The sequence below is a fragment of the Hippoglossus stenolepis genome, chromosome 2 (genome assembly GCF_022539355.2).
Source record: "Hippoglossus stenolepis isolate QCI-W04-F060 chromosome 2, HSTE1.2, whole genome shotgun sequence".
NCBI classification, from domain to species: domain Eukaryota; kingdom Metazoa; phylum Chordata; class Actinopteri; order Pleuronectiformes; family Pleuronectidae; genus Hippoglossus; species Hippoglossus stenolepis.
In genome coordinates, this window is record NC_061484.1 from 12,520,447 (window position 1) to 12,539,931 (window position 19,485).

Below are 19,485 nucleotides of genomic sequence, written 5' to 3' on the forward strand. Positions count from 1 at the left end.
TGAAGTTGGTTTTCTTTTGGTTACTACATAAGTACGTTGAAGTTTTAACATTTTGTGTTCCTCAGTTTTGAGTGGGCGTTACGTCTTGGTTTTCAGACTACTGTAGTTGTGGTAATGGACGAAAGCTAAGTGGTCAACTGAGACAAGAAACTACAGGAACAGTGTATAGAAGTAGTTAATTTTCCTCTAATCTGTACATATAAAGAAACTTAAAAGACTGAATTGTATGCCACAGACATGTCCTTAAATTCCTGTATCATGCTAGCGTTTGCATTATAAATTCTTTTCTGTTTGTTGGACCTCTGATCCTAAATTCTTAAACATCTTTTACCTGAGAATCATCTTCAGTGATACTGTGGTTAATGTGATTATTTACTGAAAAATATGAATATTGATAGCATATTTTACTTTTCACCAATGCCTCATCAGCCACAATAGATACGATAGAATGAAGAATTTTAAAATGGCAACAACCAACTTGATCCTCCCTTGGTTTTGCTTTAAGGATCATAGAACATCAGACGTGACTCTCTGTGCTAAGATACTCATTTTATTAGTCTTTTTTTTTGTTTCATTTTATTTCTTCTCTGAGACAGTCGTTTCATTGTTACAGAGTCACTTCTCAACCCGTGTTAGCAACATTTTCACCAGGGAATGATTTCAAAAACCTCTGGGGATACAAAACGTGGTTGTTGTTGTTTTTTTGTTAGTATTTTTTTTTTTTTCTTCTGGTGACTAAAGAACATTGAGTTTGTTTGTTTTTTCGTTTTTTATGAAGAGGTTGCTCTACTCTGTGGGTTAGTGAAAGTGAAGAGAGAGAGTCGTGAGGTCAGAGTGACATGTCGTGATTGGTAAGTTGAAACTGAAGGTGTGGTCAACACTGCCAGTCAAACGTTTTTGAACATGATGAATTTTAGCAAGTATATTAACTATAGAATATATACCCTGAAATTTGAAAAAAAAATACATATATATAAAGAATATTATGGGTGTAAAATGTTTCTGTCTTTTATTTGATTGGAAATGGTCTGTTGCAAACAGCTCACTGTGCTGATGCTCTAGTTCTCGCACGCCTTTTCATAGCATATGATGGATTGGTGACACATCCTTTTCCCATTTCTCTCTGTGTGACAATCTTTTAATCCCTGAGTAATATGAAAAATAATATTGAACAATAACCACTCATCTCTTTCCTGAGCTGATGTTTGCTCAGAGTTTCTACATATACATGGATCATTTCCCATAAAATTCAAAGTCAAAAGCATGTCCCCGATTCTCATATTTTCAAATTGCAGGGCATTAAAAGGAAATTGTTCTCCCAGTTATTTTCAGCACACTGCTCCGAGATGTAACCAAAAATAAAAACGAAAAGCAATTTTTTAAGAAGTTGTTCAAAAAGGTCTGACTCACAGTGTGTCTGTGTTTTATAAGGATTCATTGGTGATGTTGTAGAAGTTGTTCCTCGTCATTCAAAGAACGAAATCATCGATTTTTAGCCTCGTTTGGTTTGAGTGATAATATGAAATTTTACTCCCTTTTAATTGAAAACGTGTCGACCATGCTATTTTTTTTTTTTTAATTCATTTTTCTTTTTTAAAATCTGCTCCAACCACATACATTTATCTCACGTCCCAAAAACACAGGACAAACGTAACACAGGATCATTAGAGTTTGAATTCCAGCTCACTGCACATGAGTCTCATCCCGACGCCTCCATGATTAGAGTCTCGCAGGTAAAATAGAAAAAAGATGCTGATACAGTTTTTTCCTTTATGATAAAAGCAATACTGGAAAACACTGGTCCAGTGCTCGGTTCTGTCACATGTAATCCATCAACTGTGAAAACACCCTGCCCTGTTTGCAAATTGGTCTGATTGTAACGTGTCATGGCTTTCATACGACAGTGTGTCACTATTAACCATCTTTAAACGTCACTTACCCACAAAGCTAAGCCCTTACAGCTAACTTCTTAGACGTGTTTCGACTAGTCAGCGGCGAGCCTCATACAAGCTACGGTTTTACTTTCAACGTTTTACACATTGTAATTCAAAGGTCCAGACCTTTTTGACTTACAGCGGAGAACAACACATACTTGTAAATATGCATTTTCTAGGTATTTACAAACAAGAACTTTGGGAGCGCCTCAATTTTGTAGAAGCTATTAAGCTATAAAGAGGCTCTGCCCTTTTTAATTATGCAAATTCACACAAAAAAATATATAGGATAATTCTACAAATGGATGACAACCCAGTTGGTATAGTTGTTGTGACATTTTCATTTCTTTGTTTTTTTTTTAAAGGCGTCTGACTGATATGACAAAGAGGAGATTTGTGTTGCAGCTGTTTAAAAGATGATAATTTCACTGTACAATACATGTTTTTCAGTATTTGTTGCTGGATTTGTCCTGTTCCTTTCATTTCTGACCACTTTACAGCTGTACAACAATCAACATGGATTTTTTTTTTTTTTAATGTGAAGACTTGTTTTTCCTTTCATGCATGTTGAGATGACCCGGCTGGTTTTTATCCCTGTTTTTATCAGTTTGTATTGATTTGTGGATTAAAAGAAAAAAGAGAAAAAAAAAAAAATCTTTTGTTCAAACCTACAGAGTCAAATTTTAGTATATTATTTGATGTGTACGATAACTTGTGACATTATCAGCAAAACTATTATAATATTTTACTAACATGTCAATCAAATATGTACTGGTCATGTAAGTTCTCTTATTTGTTTTCTGCAGTTACTTAGCAGGGCTACAGCTGAGGTTGCTCCCTGGTGCGTGTTGAATTTAAAAATCTCCGGACACGCTGGTTAGGGGGGGGGAATCAGTTTTCGTCGTTGGCTAATCTCTGAAGTTGTGCAATACTAATATTCCACCGCTTCGTCAGCTACACTTTTATTTATTTTTGAAGCAGAAGAGATTGAGCCAAAGACATCTTAAAGGGATATTATTACGACTTTTCTTTAGCTGATTTGTTTTTAACGCTTCATTTTTGTTCTAATCAACCATCTTTATATTTCAAACATGAAGGGTAGCCTCAGATGAAGTTGGATTTGAATTGTGTTCGCCTCCTAATGTTGCACCATATGTCACCATTTGAAGTTGATCATTTCTTGAAAACATCCTGTGTTGCCTTTTTTTAAAGAGAACGAAATGAAATCAACTTGTGTGTGTGTGGCACATGGAAAGGGAGCAACCTTTTGCCCAGCCAGTAGAGAGCACTGTGTTCAGCCTTCTATAGACGCCACATCTCCCGTTATCCGTTCGCTCTCCTCTGTTCTTCCCTCGCTGCAGTGAATCAATGGCACACCTGTTCTCCCAGCCCCCCCAGTCCCATTGGTTCTTCCCTCGTGGGTACAAAATAATGAATAGATATGTTTTACTCTTCTTCATTTCAATTGGTGGTGGTTATAATAAAGGATTTAGACTGTGTTTAAAAGGTTTATTTTCTTTTTTTTATTTGTTTCTCTATTAAAGTGTTTTTATTGAAATTTCTGGAATTCTATGTCTTTTTTTCTGCTTCTTCTCTGCACTACAGACAATTCACAGGTGACATGGTCAGAATTGTGTTTGGGAAAATGCAGGCGATGGTGACCTTTAATCAATGTAGATTAAAAGGCATGGGCAACACTTAGCCTCATATACATACAGCACACCTAACTTTAAATGTTTTACTAGTTTAAAACCTAAAGCAGAAATTACACGTCAGATTAAACTGGTGCAGTGCTCGTTGTAAACCTGCCTGTTTGAATGCTCTGTTCTCTTGTCCTGTGTTAAAGCTCTGGAGCTACTTCAGAATTATTCCTTGTCATTCATGAGTCCTAAAAAAGCTCTGCAATATACTCTCACTTTTTTATGTGACTTTGTGTTCATCCTACCTGGTTTATCTGCAGTGCAGATTTTGCAGTTTTTCATCAAATGAAACTGAATGTGCTTTATTACGGTTCACATGTGTGGCTTCTGTATGTACGTTTCAGTGATTTACTTGCTGACATTTCTTCATACATTACACATCAGTTATTTCAGAGGTCTGTAAACAACCAACATAATTTCAGACTCTAGTTAAAAACTTTTCAAAATAAAAGCTCTGTAATTCAGCTCCATAAATAGCAATGCAGCAACAAAACGCGCCGTGTGCTTCTACTCGGAAGACACATTGCTTGAAAAGGTGATTGTATGGATGTTGCCATAATGGAAATCAGCACCATCATGACAACACTAATTCAAAAATTCATTATCAAAATGATCTTGCTCTGATTTTAAGTTACAGTTTCACCCAGTTACCGTCAAATAAAGAGAATGTAGAAGAAGACATTTCCAACTCGGTCCACAGTATCCATGTGTCCAAATCAGCCAAATGCAACACTGCACTTCCTCCGGCAAATGTGAAGCTGATAAGGTGAACAGTAGATTCGATAGTGATTTCAGACATTTCAGGCAGGAGTTTTCCAAAGCTCATCAACTTTTAATTTTCATTAAAGAACACTCCACACATTAGCTCTTATAGTTACAACTCGCTTGATTGCATGCTATGTTCAATGAAAAAGTCCAAAACATAAGAAAGACTAAGAATATAGAAAGCTCATATCAGCAGGTTTCATTAGTTTTACTAAGCGTGTTTGATTTTTTTCTTTGTTTTCTTTGTTTTCTTTGAGCAGTTCACTCTTTTTGTCAGTGAAGAATATTAGAAAAGTTAAAGTGAAATGAAAGAAACACATTTAGAAAGCAGCTCTCACTAACAGATAAACAGCTGACAGTGAGACTATTCACTGTGACACCTCCGCAGAAAGGTCAAATACATTAACTCCTGTATGCTCACTTACATATACATGGACAGCATGATAGCAGTTATGTCACTGGAGATACCAAGTAGAGTAAAAATAAATGGTCTGGTTTAGAGACTGACAGGACAGCAAGAGATCACATGGGGACAAACACGAGGAGCATGAATTTAAAGGTTGTGTTTTTGTTTTCGCCTCAGTCCATGGTTTGTTTGTCTGTGAGCAGGATTACTTAACAGAGTTCTACACAACTTTGTGGCAGGGTGAGACATGGGCCAAGAGAGAACCATTCAAATTTGGTGTCGGTCCAGACAAAGGGGCACATTCAGGACTTTGTTTTCACCTATTTTAACATTGTGACAAAAGTCACTTTGACATTTTCAACAATTTCCCCAAATCAAAGAATATTTATCTGTGAGTGTGGTGCAGCTTGATTGAATTGAAGGCGACTGTTGGGCCTTGGTGGAGGTATGCGCTGTACTTTTCATTTTTCGTTTTGTCCGCCTCCTGAATGATTTCACATTCTCACCTTTCTCATTGTTGAGTTTGCGAAGCTGCGACTTAACAGCATCGTCATTCATACTGTGTAACGTTATATAAAATGCATTCAAAACAACAAGTCCACTTTCTTTGGCAATTGTAGTTACACCCACCAAGGTTGTTGTGTTTTCATTGCTGTCTGTCGGTATGTCAGCAGGGTTACACAAAAACTGCTAAAACCGATTACCTTGAGAATCCAAAGAAGAAGCCATTAACCTTTTTTTACCTTCTTTAACATGGTACAATAGGGCACTAGCCTTGGAGGAGGTATGGCAGAGGAACGGTTGAGGGATGTGCTCTCCAAGTTTAATAATATTCCACTTAATTTGCGACATTTGTTTGAGAAACTCCAGCACTTCAAGTTGCATTGATCTACTCGCAGCTGAATAATAGAGTTGTGTCATATTTGTTTGTGTGATTTGTGATCGCAGTCGATTCTGAAACAAAGTGACGTGTCTTCCTGTCACTTGAATGAAGCTAAGCTGACACTGTGATTGCATGTTTCCAACTGTCTGCACATTAGACAGTTAAAGCTGTCAACAAAAAGTAAAAGGGCTGATACGTGCACCTGCTAGAAGTGAACCTTTTCCAGCGTGATCAGTGCTGTACTGTGACTGTGTGGGTGTTTAGCATTCAGCCTGCCACACACACACACACACACACACACACACACACACACACACACACACACACACACACACAAACCTGCCCTGTGTTACTGCTTTGCTTAATATTCCACTTGACGTGTGCTGCAGACTTGTCTTTCTTACTGTAAGTGAGAGATCACACGAGCGACGCCATACAACGATCAGCAGCAGAAGATATGTACAGGATATCATACATAATGCAGTAAATACATGCAAACTCAAGTATCATTGTTGTCAGGCCATAACTGTTTTAACTATGTTCTCAAAATCGTATCGTCTTTCTGGCTAAAGTGTGCGTGACAGTGACAATGGGACCAAACAGGACCATGGACTCATGGCATTGAGTTGTAATTGATTAGTAATAAAAAATAAAAATACATATGCAGATGATATGAGTGGAAAGGGAAGCATACTTAAAGTGTTTTCAGATATTTGTTAATACAATTTGGCCCAGATCTGATGAAGTAACCACAGGTCTAATCTGAGCTCTGGTCTCCAACAGGAGACGAGAGCTTCGCTGGTGTTGGACAGGACCTGTGTATTGGACACATACATGCTTTAGCGCAAGCATTCAAAACTCCATTATTATTATTGTTATATGTACATATATTATATGTATATATGTTATAATTCTTGGGAGGTCAACTTCCCACGATGGCTAATGTCGAGTCTCTGTCATCACGGCTTCATGGCTGCCAGCTCTTGTTCTCAAAATGAATCCAACATCTGTACTCAAAACAAAAAGAAAGATCGTCCCGCATTCGTCTGTCCGTGCGGCCGTCACTCCACCTGGTCCGGCTCAGCGTCCATGCACGTCTCCCACGGGTTCTGGGGCATCTGGGGCATGGAGAGGAGGAGGAGGGCGATGCCGGTGAGGAAGAGGAGGACGAAGCCGGCGCAGGCGCACGCGAAGGACCAGGCGTAGTAGTACTCGATCCAGATCGTGTCCTCGCTCTCGATCATTCGCTTCACTGACTGACGCATCACCTCCAGTGAGATGAAGAGGCAGAGGCCTTGGGGGAGAGAGGTGAGATTCCCAAACACAGATCGCAACAGAGAAAATCTCATTTTATTGGTTAACTGAACCCACCTGCGAACGCAAAGAACATGCCGGCAGGTTTGAGGAGGTAGTCTCTGCCTTTGCCTTTACCAGTGCATGACCCGAGTAAACACAAAGAGCCCAGGATCATGAAGGCCAGACTGAAGATGGAGATGGCTGCAGCCGAGATGTTGTACTCTGGAAGGAAAGAGACATCAAACATTTTGAACTCCATCAATTTTCTACTATTACTATTGTCACCGTGTCATATATTTTTGCTCACATTTATATACAGTTCATATATGTATAAATTGTTCATCACAGTTTCCACAATCGATTAGAACATAAGTGATGAATTATTGAGACGACACATGCTCCTTTGTTTCAGACGGAGTAGAAATAAGATCCTGGATCCTTTCCCCTATTAGATGGTTTTGCACATGTAACAATTCCCTCCTAGTTTTTGGAGAAAATCCATGAAGTCCTTTGTGTCAGGTTTTAGACAGAGTCTTGCTTTAGACCTTTTAATATTATTATTATTATTGTCAGCAAAATCCCATGACAACAGCTAAATCACAAATGTGCTAACTTGAATGTTAGTGCTGTCTCAACCTTCAGCTCCAAGCCAGTCATTTCCTAGACAGGTCACAGATCTCTCTTTCAAGCTTAATGACATCCTGAGTGGCAAATAGACTTATTCATATCACATCACTTTTAATTACTTTTGTGCACGGCAATACATTTCGTTCATTCTTTGAAGGAAGTCTCTCCTGATTGAAATGGCTTTGGACAGTGGGGCTCTAAGTCACAGAACAATCAGTCTGTGGCCGTACTTATTAGCAGGACCGTTTCTTTCCTGGTTTTGGTCTTCTCCTGAAACTTGTTTAAAAATTCCTCATCTTAACCTCACAAATACACTATATGGATGTACTGTGGTCCTCGTGCTGACAGATACAGTGTGTCTGTGAAACAGGAACAGCAGCTGGCTGGTTTTTCTGAGCAGAGAGGTGGATGGGATGCGAGGCCTTTGATCTGCCGCCTGTACGCCTGTGAACCGTGCCCAGGGGAGAGGGCTCCGCTTTGGGGGATAGAGGGCCTTCATCTTCTGCTGACAGGGGAGGATAGGCTGCACCCCGAGATACTGATACTGTCTCTGGAGCTCGTTGGCTAACTCGGACTCGAACATCTGAGTTTTTCCAACACCAAAGGATAAAAATAAGGTAGACATCAAAAAGATACCACCAGTCACACAGGACCAGCTTTGTGGTCCCTCATGTGACAAAAGTCCACTCGGACAAAAAGTTGTGTAGCACTGAATTCAAATGATTGCAGTGAGCATGTGGATTTTTCAACAACAGAGCTTTTCCCCTTCATGTGTCTTTATTTTGTATTCATATATGTATATGTATACTGCATATACAGCCAGATCATACCCACGTTATGTGCATACAGGCAAGCACACGAAGGGAGAATTGTGGAATTTCAAATTTCCTTTTACTTTCCTCTTTTGAGTAGATTTGATACAAGACCTATTTCTAATTACCTCCACGAAAGAGCTTTTTTTCCAGCTAGAAATGAAGCCAAAACATCTCAGACACGAACGCTGTCCTCGTGTCCATTTGTAGCCAGGGTCTGCACAACAGCAATCCGGGGATGGAGCCATGGGAGCAAGATCCCGTGGATGCACACGCTCGAGCGATTGTGATTCAATCTGCACTTTGATCTGTTTGTTGGTCGGTTGGTTTGTATGTTTATGTGTTTGTACTTAAGCAAGATTCCACAAAAACAACCGAAGGCATTTCTACGACACTTGGGGGAACGATTGCAGTCTGTACAGAGATTTGATCCCATCACACCTGTTTTATCATTTTATCATCGGATCCCTGTTTGTTTTAGGATTGTTTTTAAATCTTATTGTTTACTTTTAAAGTTCTTCATGGCCTGGCCCCAGGCTGTATCTCATCTTTGAATTCCCTATTCACCTCTGCGCAGCTTGCAATCTTTAGGGCAAGGGTCTGCTGTTGTTTCCTAAATATATCTGCTGAAAACAAGGGGGGAGGGGCAGAGCGTTTGCCATCAGGTCCCTAAGGCTCTGGAATGAACTGCCTGAGGAAATGAGGCAGTCTGAGACGGTGTCTTCTTTTATATCTCGGCTAAAAACATACTTTTTTCCGTACATTCCATAATTCTCCCAATTTATCTCAATTATTATCGTCACCATTATTATTTATGTATTTTCTTCTGTATTTTAACCATTCATTTTCTTGTTGTGCAGCACTTTATACTTTGTGTTGAAAAGTGCTATTATTATTATCATTATTTGTAATAATGATAATAATAATGATAGTAATAATATTGTTATTATTATTTGATGGAAAGATCTAGTATGGGTCAGGAGAGAACCCATTCAATTTTGGTGTGGATCAGGGGATGGATCCAGCATTTTTTACACTTTCTTTAAAGTTGCATTTTTTGCACTTTCACCATTTTCCCTGGGAATGATTTATAGATCTTGATGTAAAAAATTCAGGCATATCAAGGGAGCTGATATCTATAAGTGTGTGCAATTTGGTGCAGCGTGATTGAATTTAAGGGGACTCTCATCTACTGAGTGCAATTCTCGTTATATCTATTTATGCACTGCTTCAAAAAGAGTTGTAATAAGTCACTAAACGAAATGGCACAAAACTGTTTTTGCAGACATAACATATATTATATAAGATGTTTGAAGAACCTCCAATGCCCTGTATCCGCTCATTCAAGTGTCCTTTTACTATTTCTAAATTTGTAAGATTGTCATTACACTTAATTAATCTTTTTTTTTTTTTTTTTTTTACAGGCGACAGCAGATAAGAGTCTCGCTGTATAGACGGATGTGCCTGTGGTGACTTACAGTACATCTATTCTGTTCATTCAACCTTATGAACCATTATGGTTCAGACGAAGGACTCGGTCAAGAGTGAATAACACCACAGGGATCTTAGGTCAGTGCTACAATCGTTCCAGTAAACTTGCAGTGTGTTTCCCTCAAGGGTCAGCCATCAGCGCTGGATTGCTACGTGTGTGTGTGTGTGTGTGTGTGTGTGTATGTGTGTGTGTGTGTGTTGAGTATGGGAGTAGTGGTACCCGATAATGCTTGTATTAGCATCTCAGAGTTTAGGATGCGGGGGTTTGTTCATGTATATGTCTATTCACATTTACACCTCAGTAATTGAGCCTGACAGTGCTCCACATGTGCTCGGCCCCCTAACGCACATTACATGGAAGGGCTGTCATACAACATGCGTGGGCTGGGCGCGGAGAGCACATGGTTAAAACAGGGTCACTGAAGACAGGAGGGATGGAATGTTATGTGTGTATAGATCATGTCTCGCTCTGATCCTAAGGCTTGGTATGTGAAACACTCGGCCTTGTGTCAGCGCTCACTGTGGATTCTGTGACCTCCCACCAACTGGTGACCCCCCAGAGGCGCAACAATCAACATGTTCCAAGTGCATTAACATATGCAACCAAATCTTCCAACATGAAATAAAAATGTCTGAGGCAGGCTACCATGATACAAACATACAAAAAATATGTCAGTAAGAGATTGTGTGGGACATTAAGTGTTATTAATTTGGACCCGTGTTGCTGCGTTGACGTTACGCCACAGATGGACAGAGGGTTGGGGAAGTTTGATGTCAGCTGACAGGTTTCGTCCTTGACAGACGGTGGGCTCCACCTGCTGTGACACCGCTGACTGCTCTGCGGTCAGCAGTGCCACATGAATGAAAATCTGAGCCCACGGAGAGCGGAGCTGCAGCAGCAGGTGAGGTCAGCTGGGAAACTGTGGTGCAGCTGTTTTGATGTTGAACTTTACACAGACTGAGACGTCCTGCTGTTCCACATTTACACAATTTATTCATAATTAATCCCTCCTTTTCTTTTAGTTTCACACATAGGATGGGATGAAGATCTGAGACATGGGGAACCAGCTTCAGAAACCTACCTTTTTGGGTTTTGTACTCAAATATCTCACTGTCCTGCCCCGGAGTGAAGTGTCCGAAGTAAGTGCAGTTTTCCTCTGTGAAAAGAAAAAAACAGGTTTAGTCAAATTAGATTATTTGATTTTGCAGCCATTTTGGGGATGAACACAATAAATATCCCTATTATCGCCTTATAAAGTCGCTATTAACACGTTAGTAAATATGACCATATTTACACCATAGACAATAAAGGTGGACGACATGACAGCTCCCCAAAATCGAATCGCCCTCTGGTGGCTGACTGCAATAAAGGTCATATATCGCCTCCTCCATGTTTGTGGATAGGACAGTGACCAAACTAAAAAGTCAAAGTACAGGTTAAACAATTTGTTCTCAAAGATTATTTTACTTATTTATTTTATTTTCACTTCAGGGGGTTCTTATCGAACTGACGTTTGCTCCAGAGTTGATTTTTAGTTGTTTTTTTTTATGCTATAAAAAATAGGGTAATCAGCTATGTTGAGGAATTTTTGACCATCCTCACACATTACTGTATATGCCACTATATATTATTGTATATACCTGCATGTAACATAGAGAGGGACAGCAATTCTAGCCATTCATGATGTGCTGTTAGAATGTGTGACACAAGTAGAGGAAGATATATGGGGAGGCTGTGGGAGACATCTTCCGACTTGGGTGAGACAATTGCTCATGTTACTCTGTGAGCGTTTGTATATTGTTCCACCTTCTGGTCTCCTTGATGCATCATGTCTACAATAAAAACCTTCTGCAGTTCTCCTTTCACCAGCTTCCAGAAAACTTCCATAACAAGCTAAGACTGAATTACATTCACAATGTGCATCAGTGGGATCCCCCGATCGCCATCCCCACAGTGCAGACTCCAAATGCACAAAATGGCAGCATTCGAATGGGGGATATGTTTTCTAGGTGGTGGGAGGAGGTGGAGACACGTCGTCCATCTTTATTTACAGTCTAGGATTTGACCATCCAGCAGATGCAGAGCAACATTATCATTCACCTGGAGACATGATTGTGTCCACCTGATGAACGTAAGTCACATATTTACTCTTATTTTTGCTCTGTTTTGGTCTCAAACAACTCCTGAGGAAGGCTCAAGGCTCCACTGCTCTGACCAGCTAGCGTCTAGATTGGACTGAATTTAAGGCAGGTCAATTCTTAAATTTCTATTTCCCTTGACAGCTAACCTGTGTTTTACAATTCAATTTTATTTCACCGAATAATCGGAAGTTGTTAATAGGTCTTTGCTCAACCTTTCCACGCCTCGGTGGGAGCTCTGCCCTGCATGACCTACACTCTATGGCTTGCCTCCACCTGCTGTGGTGCACCTCGTGAATATATTTCATTTGAACAATTCACACTGTCTCACATTGTTTCCCAAGAAGTGTCTCACAGATTCACACTCCCGGGATAATATTACCACTGAACTGTTTGCGTGACATGTGATGCTGCGGGGCGTGTGACTGTCAAAGTAAAAGCAGTTAGATATCCTGTTGTTTTTATTGGGTATTAGGGGTGTTAAATCCTTTGGGATTTGCTCAAATAAAGTCAGGCTGATTTAAGGGTGTCATCAGGGTGTGGTTAGGACAGAGTTATACACTATCATGCAGTTGACAGTTGAATCCAGTTGAATCCAGTGTGGAAATAGACTTGGCGTTCTGTCATTTCGCTCAATTCATACCACACGCTTGCTGGTGGGAGGTTTAAAAATATATATGTGGTAAACACACAGAGTGGCTCAGACTTAACAACCGAGGCTTCGCTGCACATAACATGTGTTCCTGAGAGCGGAAGAATGTCCTGACATTAAAAAGAAATAACATGTAGGTTCGGAGGATCATATGTGCAGAGACCGAGAGTGAGAATATATGTAAAACACCGGACCACTATGTAACCTCATCGCATGCAAAGACAAGTGCACGTGAATGATCTTGGTTATGCTACGAGGTCTTCACTCGCATGCCTGCTCCTAATCCCCCCTTTCCATACAGTCTCACCGTGGGACATGAGCGATATGCATTCGTGTGGAAACGAGTCGTACTGCCTGGTATCGTATCGCAGTAAAGGCTCAATGACACGTGCTGGGAGGGTTTTCCTATGTACCCATGGATATAAGCTAAATGGATGTCAGGAGGCCTTAACATAAAATAACACAGACATTTCAATTAATAGGCAAATACTATAAAGCATATTTTTTCCAAGCCAAGTCAATGCTCAAAGTTTATTGCTGTGGGCCCACACACACACATACACACAGACACACAGACACACAGACACACACAAAGTTGTTTTCATGAATGAGGACAGGGACTGGCCATCAAAAAAGAGAGAAAACACAGAGGTTGTTACTAAGCAACAAGCTCCAGTGTTTTTCACTGTAGAAGCACATACGAGCGTGTGATGGAGTCTCGTCAACTCGTTTTACTTCTGAGTAAAAACCTTGTGTTTAAAAAGGGAGGGAGAGAAATATCTTTGAACCTCACTCATTTCCCAGAACTGTTGAATATTCATGTTTTTTTTTTTTTAAATGAGAATTCTTATCCAGCTCTCAACTCTGCTTTATCCCTGTGTTGTAACACAAGACAACTCTTTCAGTAGCCAGAAACTGAGTCAGACAGGATGTTCAGTGGCCAGAGTGGTGCTTCATTGGCTAAATGCATATCTGGTTTGAGTGGAGCAGCTCAGCACTTAGTGGAACTTGGACTGGATGCTTCAAGCTCATTGCCGTCATCAAGCAGCTTGATTCCCACATGTGAGTGTCGCCTAATTACACCTTTCTGTACGAGCTTTGAGTGCAAGCTTCGACAGAAACACGGGGACATGCTGGTGGTTATTAATTCATGTGTATTCATCTGTGGAGAGTGTGCCGACACACACACAGGCATGCACACTCTACTTGTTGTTGGTCCTCATTCTATGAGGCTGTGCTGACAATCTCAAGCTCTGTCAAGCCTCTCTTGTTCCTAAAAGGACAATCGGTCAGCTGTCTAAAGTTCAGCTGGATTAGCAGCATCCCTGCACATTGTCGTGTCAGAGCGGTATCTTGTTTTTTGAAGTGCATTTTGTTTGACAGTTTACTTCTGACACAAGTCTGTGTTTTTTTTTAAATTGTCCCCTCCCTCGTTGTTGGCGTGTTAAAGTGTGAGTGTGTAAATAAAGCCGTGGAGGGCAGGAGAACATGAACCCGGTTGAAGTAACAACCCGTACGAGACTCTTTAAGAAGCGGAGCGAATGCACCCACAACGAGGGCGGGATAATTTAATTCGTCAACACCACAACTGGCATTCTATTGGTTGTGAAGTTTTGAAAGACTTGTTGCACAAAACAATCCAGGTGCAGAAGGAAAAAAAGAGGAGACATTTGTCACATGCATTGACGCAAGGAGAAGAGCTGAAACTGGAGTGCAGGAAATCTGTCCAAGCAACACAACAGTTTGAGCACAAGCAGGGGTGGTTCAAGTGCGAGCACATAGATTTGAGTAGAAGTGAAATCAATTAGTCCAGCTCTGAAACTGAAAGACCTCGCTCTTAAATATGAAACATAACATACCACTCAGGCTCCTTCAATTCAAGCACTCACACTCCAAATTAGGAAACTGCCGTTTTGACTCAACTACAAACCCACAATGACACACAAACATATCCCAATATGATCAAGTGTTGATGACATTACTGGGAATTTCCCATCCCCATATATAAAGCCTATCTCTGTGTTGCTATATCACTTGACTGCCTATAAAGGCAAAATACCAGTAGTTAAACTTTCTTTTTAGACTATGCATCTCATCTGTGGGGAGTGTAAAGTAACTTGAGTGGTGGGAAGCTGCAGAAAGGTCCCAATGGGAACAGTTTTCGTGAGACATCAGGTCTTAGAGCTATGCCCAACGCCTCCAGCCGGCCCCATCACTCAGAGGATTGCTTTCTTTGGCGTGAACACTAGACCCTTGCGGCTTCCACCCAAGACAGCTGAGTATTTACATGGCCTATATTTATAACTACAACGACTGCTTGCTGAGCAGTTTGGGCAATATTCAGCTGTTGGAGCACAAAGTTCAGAGTGTTTGCAATTTCTTCGAGAATCAAACACGAGGTGAGCGACATGGAGGAGCTTTGTCACACAACTGGTGAAGAGGGGATATCTGAGGTTCCTTAGTTAACAGTTTACAGCATCTCAGAAATCCAACACAGGGGGAGATGTCAGGTAGAAAAGACGGACAACATAGTGCACACAGCAGAGTAGAGTTAAGCAACTAAAACAAAAAAAAGTCCTCAGGGTGAAAAACTTATTTCTTAGAGTTTATGAGGAGAATGACATTCAGAGAGCGCATAACCCCGCCAAGGCCCAACAGGTCAAAATCTAATTTGACCAAATCCAGATATTTATTTGGATCCACACCAAATCTCACTCACGCATAAATAGTAGTCCGCTGAATATACCTGATTTGTTTCATCAAGATTGAGGAATTATTCTCTGAGAAATCTAGAAAAATGTTGAAAAATGTCCAGTATTGAAAACACATTCCTTGTCCAGATCTGCACCAAAACTCTTTCCTGACCCTTATTGCATCCCAACACACAAGTTATGTGGAAATCCACTCGGCTGTTTTTGTGTAATCTTGTTTACAAACCAACCAACAACCAAACGGACAGGAGTGAAAACAAAATGTCCTTGGCAGATCTGATGAGCCATGTCTGCATCATCAGTTTTGTTGTTTGTCTAAGATCATCTCCCCATCTGCACATTGTCCACAGTCAACCTAAACAACACCTCTCTTCACCATATTTTCCAGATGAGCGTCTCACAGCAAACAGAACCTCCTCACCCACTGTTGAAGTCCTGCTTTGGATCAGAGGTTTGACAAGTCTGTGTCTGTGATAAACAATAATGTTCCTCTCCAAATACAGCCAATACAGGGCCTGGGGGAACCCCTGTAGACATCCACTACATTTACTTACAGTAAATAAAGGCTGGCGAGGTGACAGTAGACATGGAAATATATATTATAAAATGATTTATGCTTAAAGTTTGCACATAAAAGCATTATAATTACTATTTGCCACTTGCCACAGTCTGAAGAATTCGCTGCATGTCTGGGTGTGCTGAGCTGCGATAGTATATTCAGCACATGCCCGCCATGCTTTCACAAATGAACCACCCTCAGGCATTTCATCTGCTGCTGCAGCTCTAGTGTCTGGGATTCCCAAAAGTCAAGCAGCCACCATCAGTTAGGACATATTTTCTTTCAGCTTCATGAGTGGGACAAATTTAGGGGGGAATTCCAGCCTCATTTCTTTTAGTTACACACAGCGTCGGACAGTGGGGCATCGCAGATAACAGATTACCAGAACCACTGAGTAGGCCGTCTCTCATTCTACAGACGAGTGACTCTCACCGCATTTCAGGGATGTGAGTCATTACTTGTCAGCAGCCGCTCAACATCCATTTTGCTCGACTACCATCTGCTTTTTATTCAAGCAGCTGTACGAGCATCTGTTGTCATATTAACTTTATTTTGAGACAGTCACAGCAAAGTGAACCTTCATCAGGCCTGTGGTGAAAGAAGTATTCAGATCAGTGCCTTAAGTACTGTACTGTTAAGTGTTAGTAACAGAGTGCAAATACACTCAATTCAATATTACTGTATTACTGTCATCAGCAGCAGAACGGCTCCTTTTAGAGTTAGAGTTCTATTAAATTGTTGATGTGTTTATAAAATCTCAATCTCAAGTCCCATGTAACCAACACTAACGATTTCTCTAAATGTATAGTGGAGTAAAAAGACAACAGTTTCCTCCAAACTGTTACTTAATGTATAGAGGTGTTGTCTCGTTTGTTTGTAAGCAAGCTGACACAAAAACAAGAGAACAGCCTTGTTGGAACGATGCCATATAGGTCAGGAAAAAAACCTTTTCAATGATGTTGCGGATTCAGATTTTTTTACTCTCTTTATTTACATTGAGATTTTGCAGTTTTCCCAGACAATATTTCATAAATCTTGATGAAAAAGAATCTGGCACATTTAGGGGAATGATATTTATGAGTGTGTGAAATTTGGTGCCGCTTGTTTGAATTTTAGGGGACTGTTGGGGCTTGGCTGTGGTATGGGCTCTACTGAGTCCACATTCTAGTTTGGGAGTGTATTGAAAAGAGCTTCGGTATTTGGGACTAACTGTAAAGATTTTTTTTTTCAGACAGAACTCTTCTTCACAAATCCTTAATGACTGAAGTAATTATTAATTTATGTAAGTTAGTTCTGATGTATTCATTTTAATTTTTTGGTTCTTTTAAATTGCAGCTGCACAAACTCTGGTTATATCGGTAATAAATAACCATTTACCAATTTAACACCATTCCCTGTAATAAGCAACAACTTGCGTGTCTTTCCTTATAAAGAAAATTAATTTCAGTTCATCCTTCAAAACCGATCAGGAAACTATGGAGACCTGGAAATATCTAATTAAAGTAGCTCCGTATTGTACCGTGCTTGAGGAAATGCTCTCATTAAATCACTGATTAAGTTCTATTGTAATATCAGTTCACTTGTGGTGTTTGTAAATGTCTCGTGCTGGCGCCCATGTTGTGTGGAGCGTCAGTTGTCTGCAGGCTCTGCACCAGCTGGTTTTACTGAAACACGGCCACACCCTTAGAGGAGCAGCCACCTGTGGAATCAGCTGTCGTGGGGGTTCTCTGGTTGGTTAAGTGCAAACCTGCAGCCTGTTGGGACCCTGTGACACATGCACGCTCGGATATCTGTGACTGACAGTCTTTACTACTGTTTGCCGAGGCGTCCTCACAAGGCCTTGCATGGATGTCACCCTGTTGTTTGACCGAAAGAGGGGCGGCGAGTACCAGCGCCCACATGACCGAGGTTCAGTGGCTGATTTGCAAACCACCACGTCGGCTTGAAAACTGATGTAATTAGAAACCATTTAAAACATGTCAATATCTGTGTTTCTGAAGTTGAATCATTCTGACTTCCTGTGGTTTCACTGCCTTAAATTTATTTTGTGACGAAAGGCCACATGCATGTGACTTAGACGGAAATTACAATGTCATATGACATGTTCGGAGTTATCTCTATTCTTAGTAGTGTCTTACCTCATGAGCACTGGGTCGGATTGCAAACACATACAGTTCCAGGCACACAATATTCCTTCAGTTATGGAACGACACCCTTAGGTGCAGAGACAAAAAGGTGACATGCGCTGTTTAACTTCAGTGCTGAGATTTGCCTCTTACCTCCAGGCAGGCTGATGGGTCCGCAGCCTTGTTCCACGTTGTTTTCGGAGCTCATGTAAATGTGCTTCTTGCACAGTCTCCACAGGCCAAAGTGGGCCGCCTCACAGGTCTCATTGACTCTCTCCACCCGCGGGCTGAGCACGGCCCAGTGGTCCGTTACCACCGCTGTGAACGTGCAGGCCATACCCACCAGGAGCACGAAGATGGCAATCTTTATCTTTGTGCGCTTGTGCATGTTTCCAGGTGGTGAGATTTCTGTTCAGTGAATATTCGTCCCTCGATATATGAAAAAAAAGGGGAAAAACTTATCAAATTGTTCTGCAATGTGGACACTGGTCTGTGTCCCAGGGGCTTCTCTTCTCAGTGACCGCAGCAAGCGTCCCAGAAAGTCTCCTCTCTGCCTAAGACCAGTGTCTTCTCTCCCCCTGTCGCAAATCTGTGCCTCTGGTTCGAAGGGAAAGGGGCCAGACTGCTCCTGTCCTAGTTTCAAGTCCCCTCTTCCCTTCTCACCATGAGCGGCTGCATGCACAACTGAGGGACTACAAGTTTAGCCTTACAGCTGTTGAGGCAGATCAAGAAAGTTGATGACCAAATCAACTGTTTGCCTCGGTGGGCAATGGGCATGGAGGCTGCAGCATGTGTTTGGTAAGTGTTTTGCTGGGGGTGGGGTGGGGCTGCTGGATGCTATAAATGTGACAGTTGAGTCAAGTTGTCAGGCTGCCTGCAGATCCGGTTACAGTGCCAGGCTGCTATAACAAGTGGACTCAGAGTCGTCTCTCGTCCATATTTACACACACAAACTTTCATAATGCATTGTGAGGATACTTTTCCATACTGCTTGTTTCCATCCATCTGCAGTGGCTGTGCTTACACTCTCTGTCTTGTCTATGTAAACTATTTATGAGGAGAAAGTGGACGTGTTTATAAAGAGCAGGCTCCAGCTGTCAGAGCAGCAGAGGAGTTTTCCTCATAAAGCAAAACTGCTTTTAGTTATTCATGTCAACGTGGCCACTTGACGCAGTGTTTTATCGTCCAGATTAGGTTCAAGACAATCACACCACTTTCTTTATTGACATGCTCACTGTCACATCTCTACAAAGTCAAATATAAATATGGAAACATTTAAAATCATACAAGTATGAAATATGTTTTAAATATTTTTGCTCACTTGTCTGAACATCTCTCAGCTTGTTATATAAGGTGAAATCAGTAAGAACATTTAGGATCTGGC

The 19,485-nt window shown here is 41.0% G+C and overlaps 2 protein-coding genes across 6 annotated transcripts in view; one reads left to right on the plus strand and one right to left on the minus strand.

The window, feature by feature from the left end:
* The window catches only part of helz (helicase with zinc finger), a 50,196-nt gene extending 46,704 nt beyond the window's left edge, over positions 1-3,492 (plus strand). For all 5 annotated transcript variants that reach the window (XM_035170917.2, XM_035170943.2, XM_035170952.2 and 2 more), the window contains one exon: positions 1-3,492. This exon is cut by the window's left edge and continues 872 nt beyond it. The gene's annotated coding sequence lies outside the window, so the exon portion shown is untranslated.
* Positions 3,493-4,445: 953 nt separating this feature from the next.
* LOC118118121 (voltage-dependent calcium channel gamma-1 subunit) lies at positions 4,446-18,890 on the minus strand. The gene is made up of 4 exons (XM_035170988.2): positions 18,255-18,890; positions 10,997-11,071; positions 7,060-7,206; positions 4,446-6,982 (listed from the first exon to the last, which is right to left on the minus strand). The coding sequence occupies exons 1-4, from the start codon at positions 18,487-18,489 to the stop codon at positions 6,750-6,752; spliced, it is 690 nt and encodes a 229-aa protein (XP_035026879.1). The 5' UTR covers positions 18,490-18,890; the 3' UTR covers positions 4,446-6,749.
* Positions 18,891-19,485: the final 595 nt, after the last annotated feature.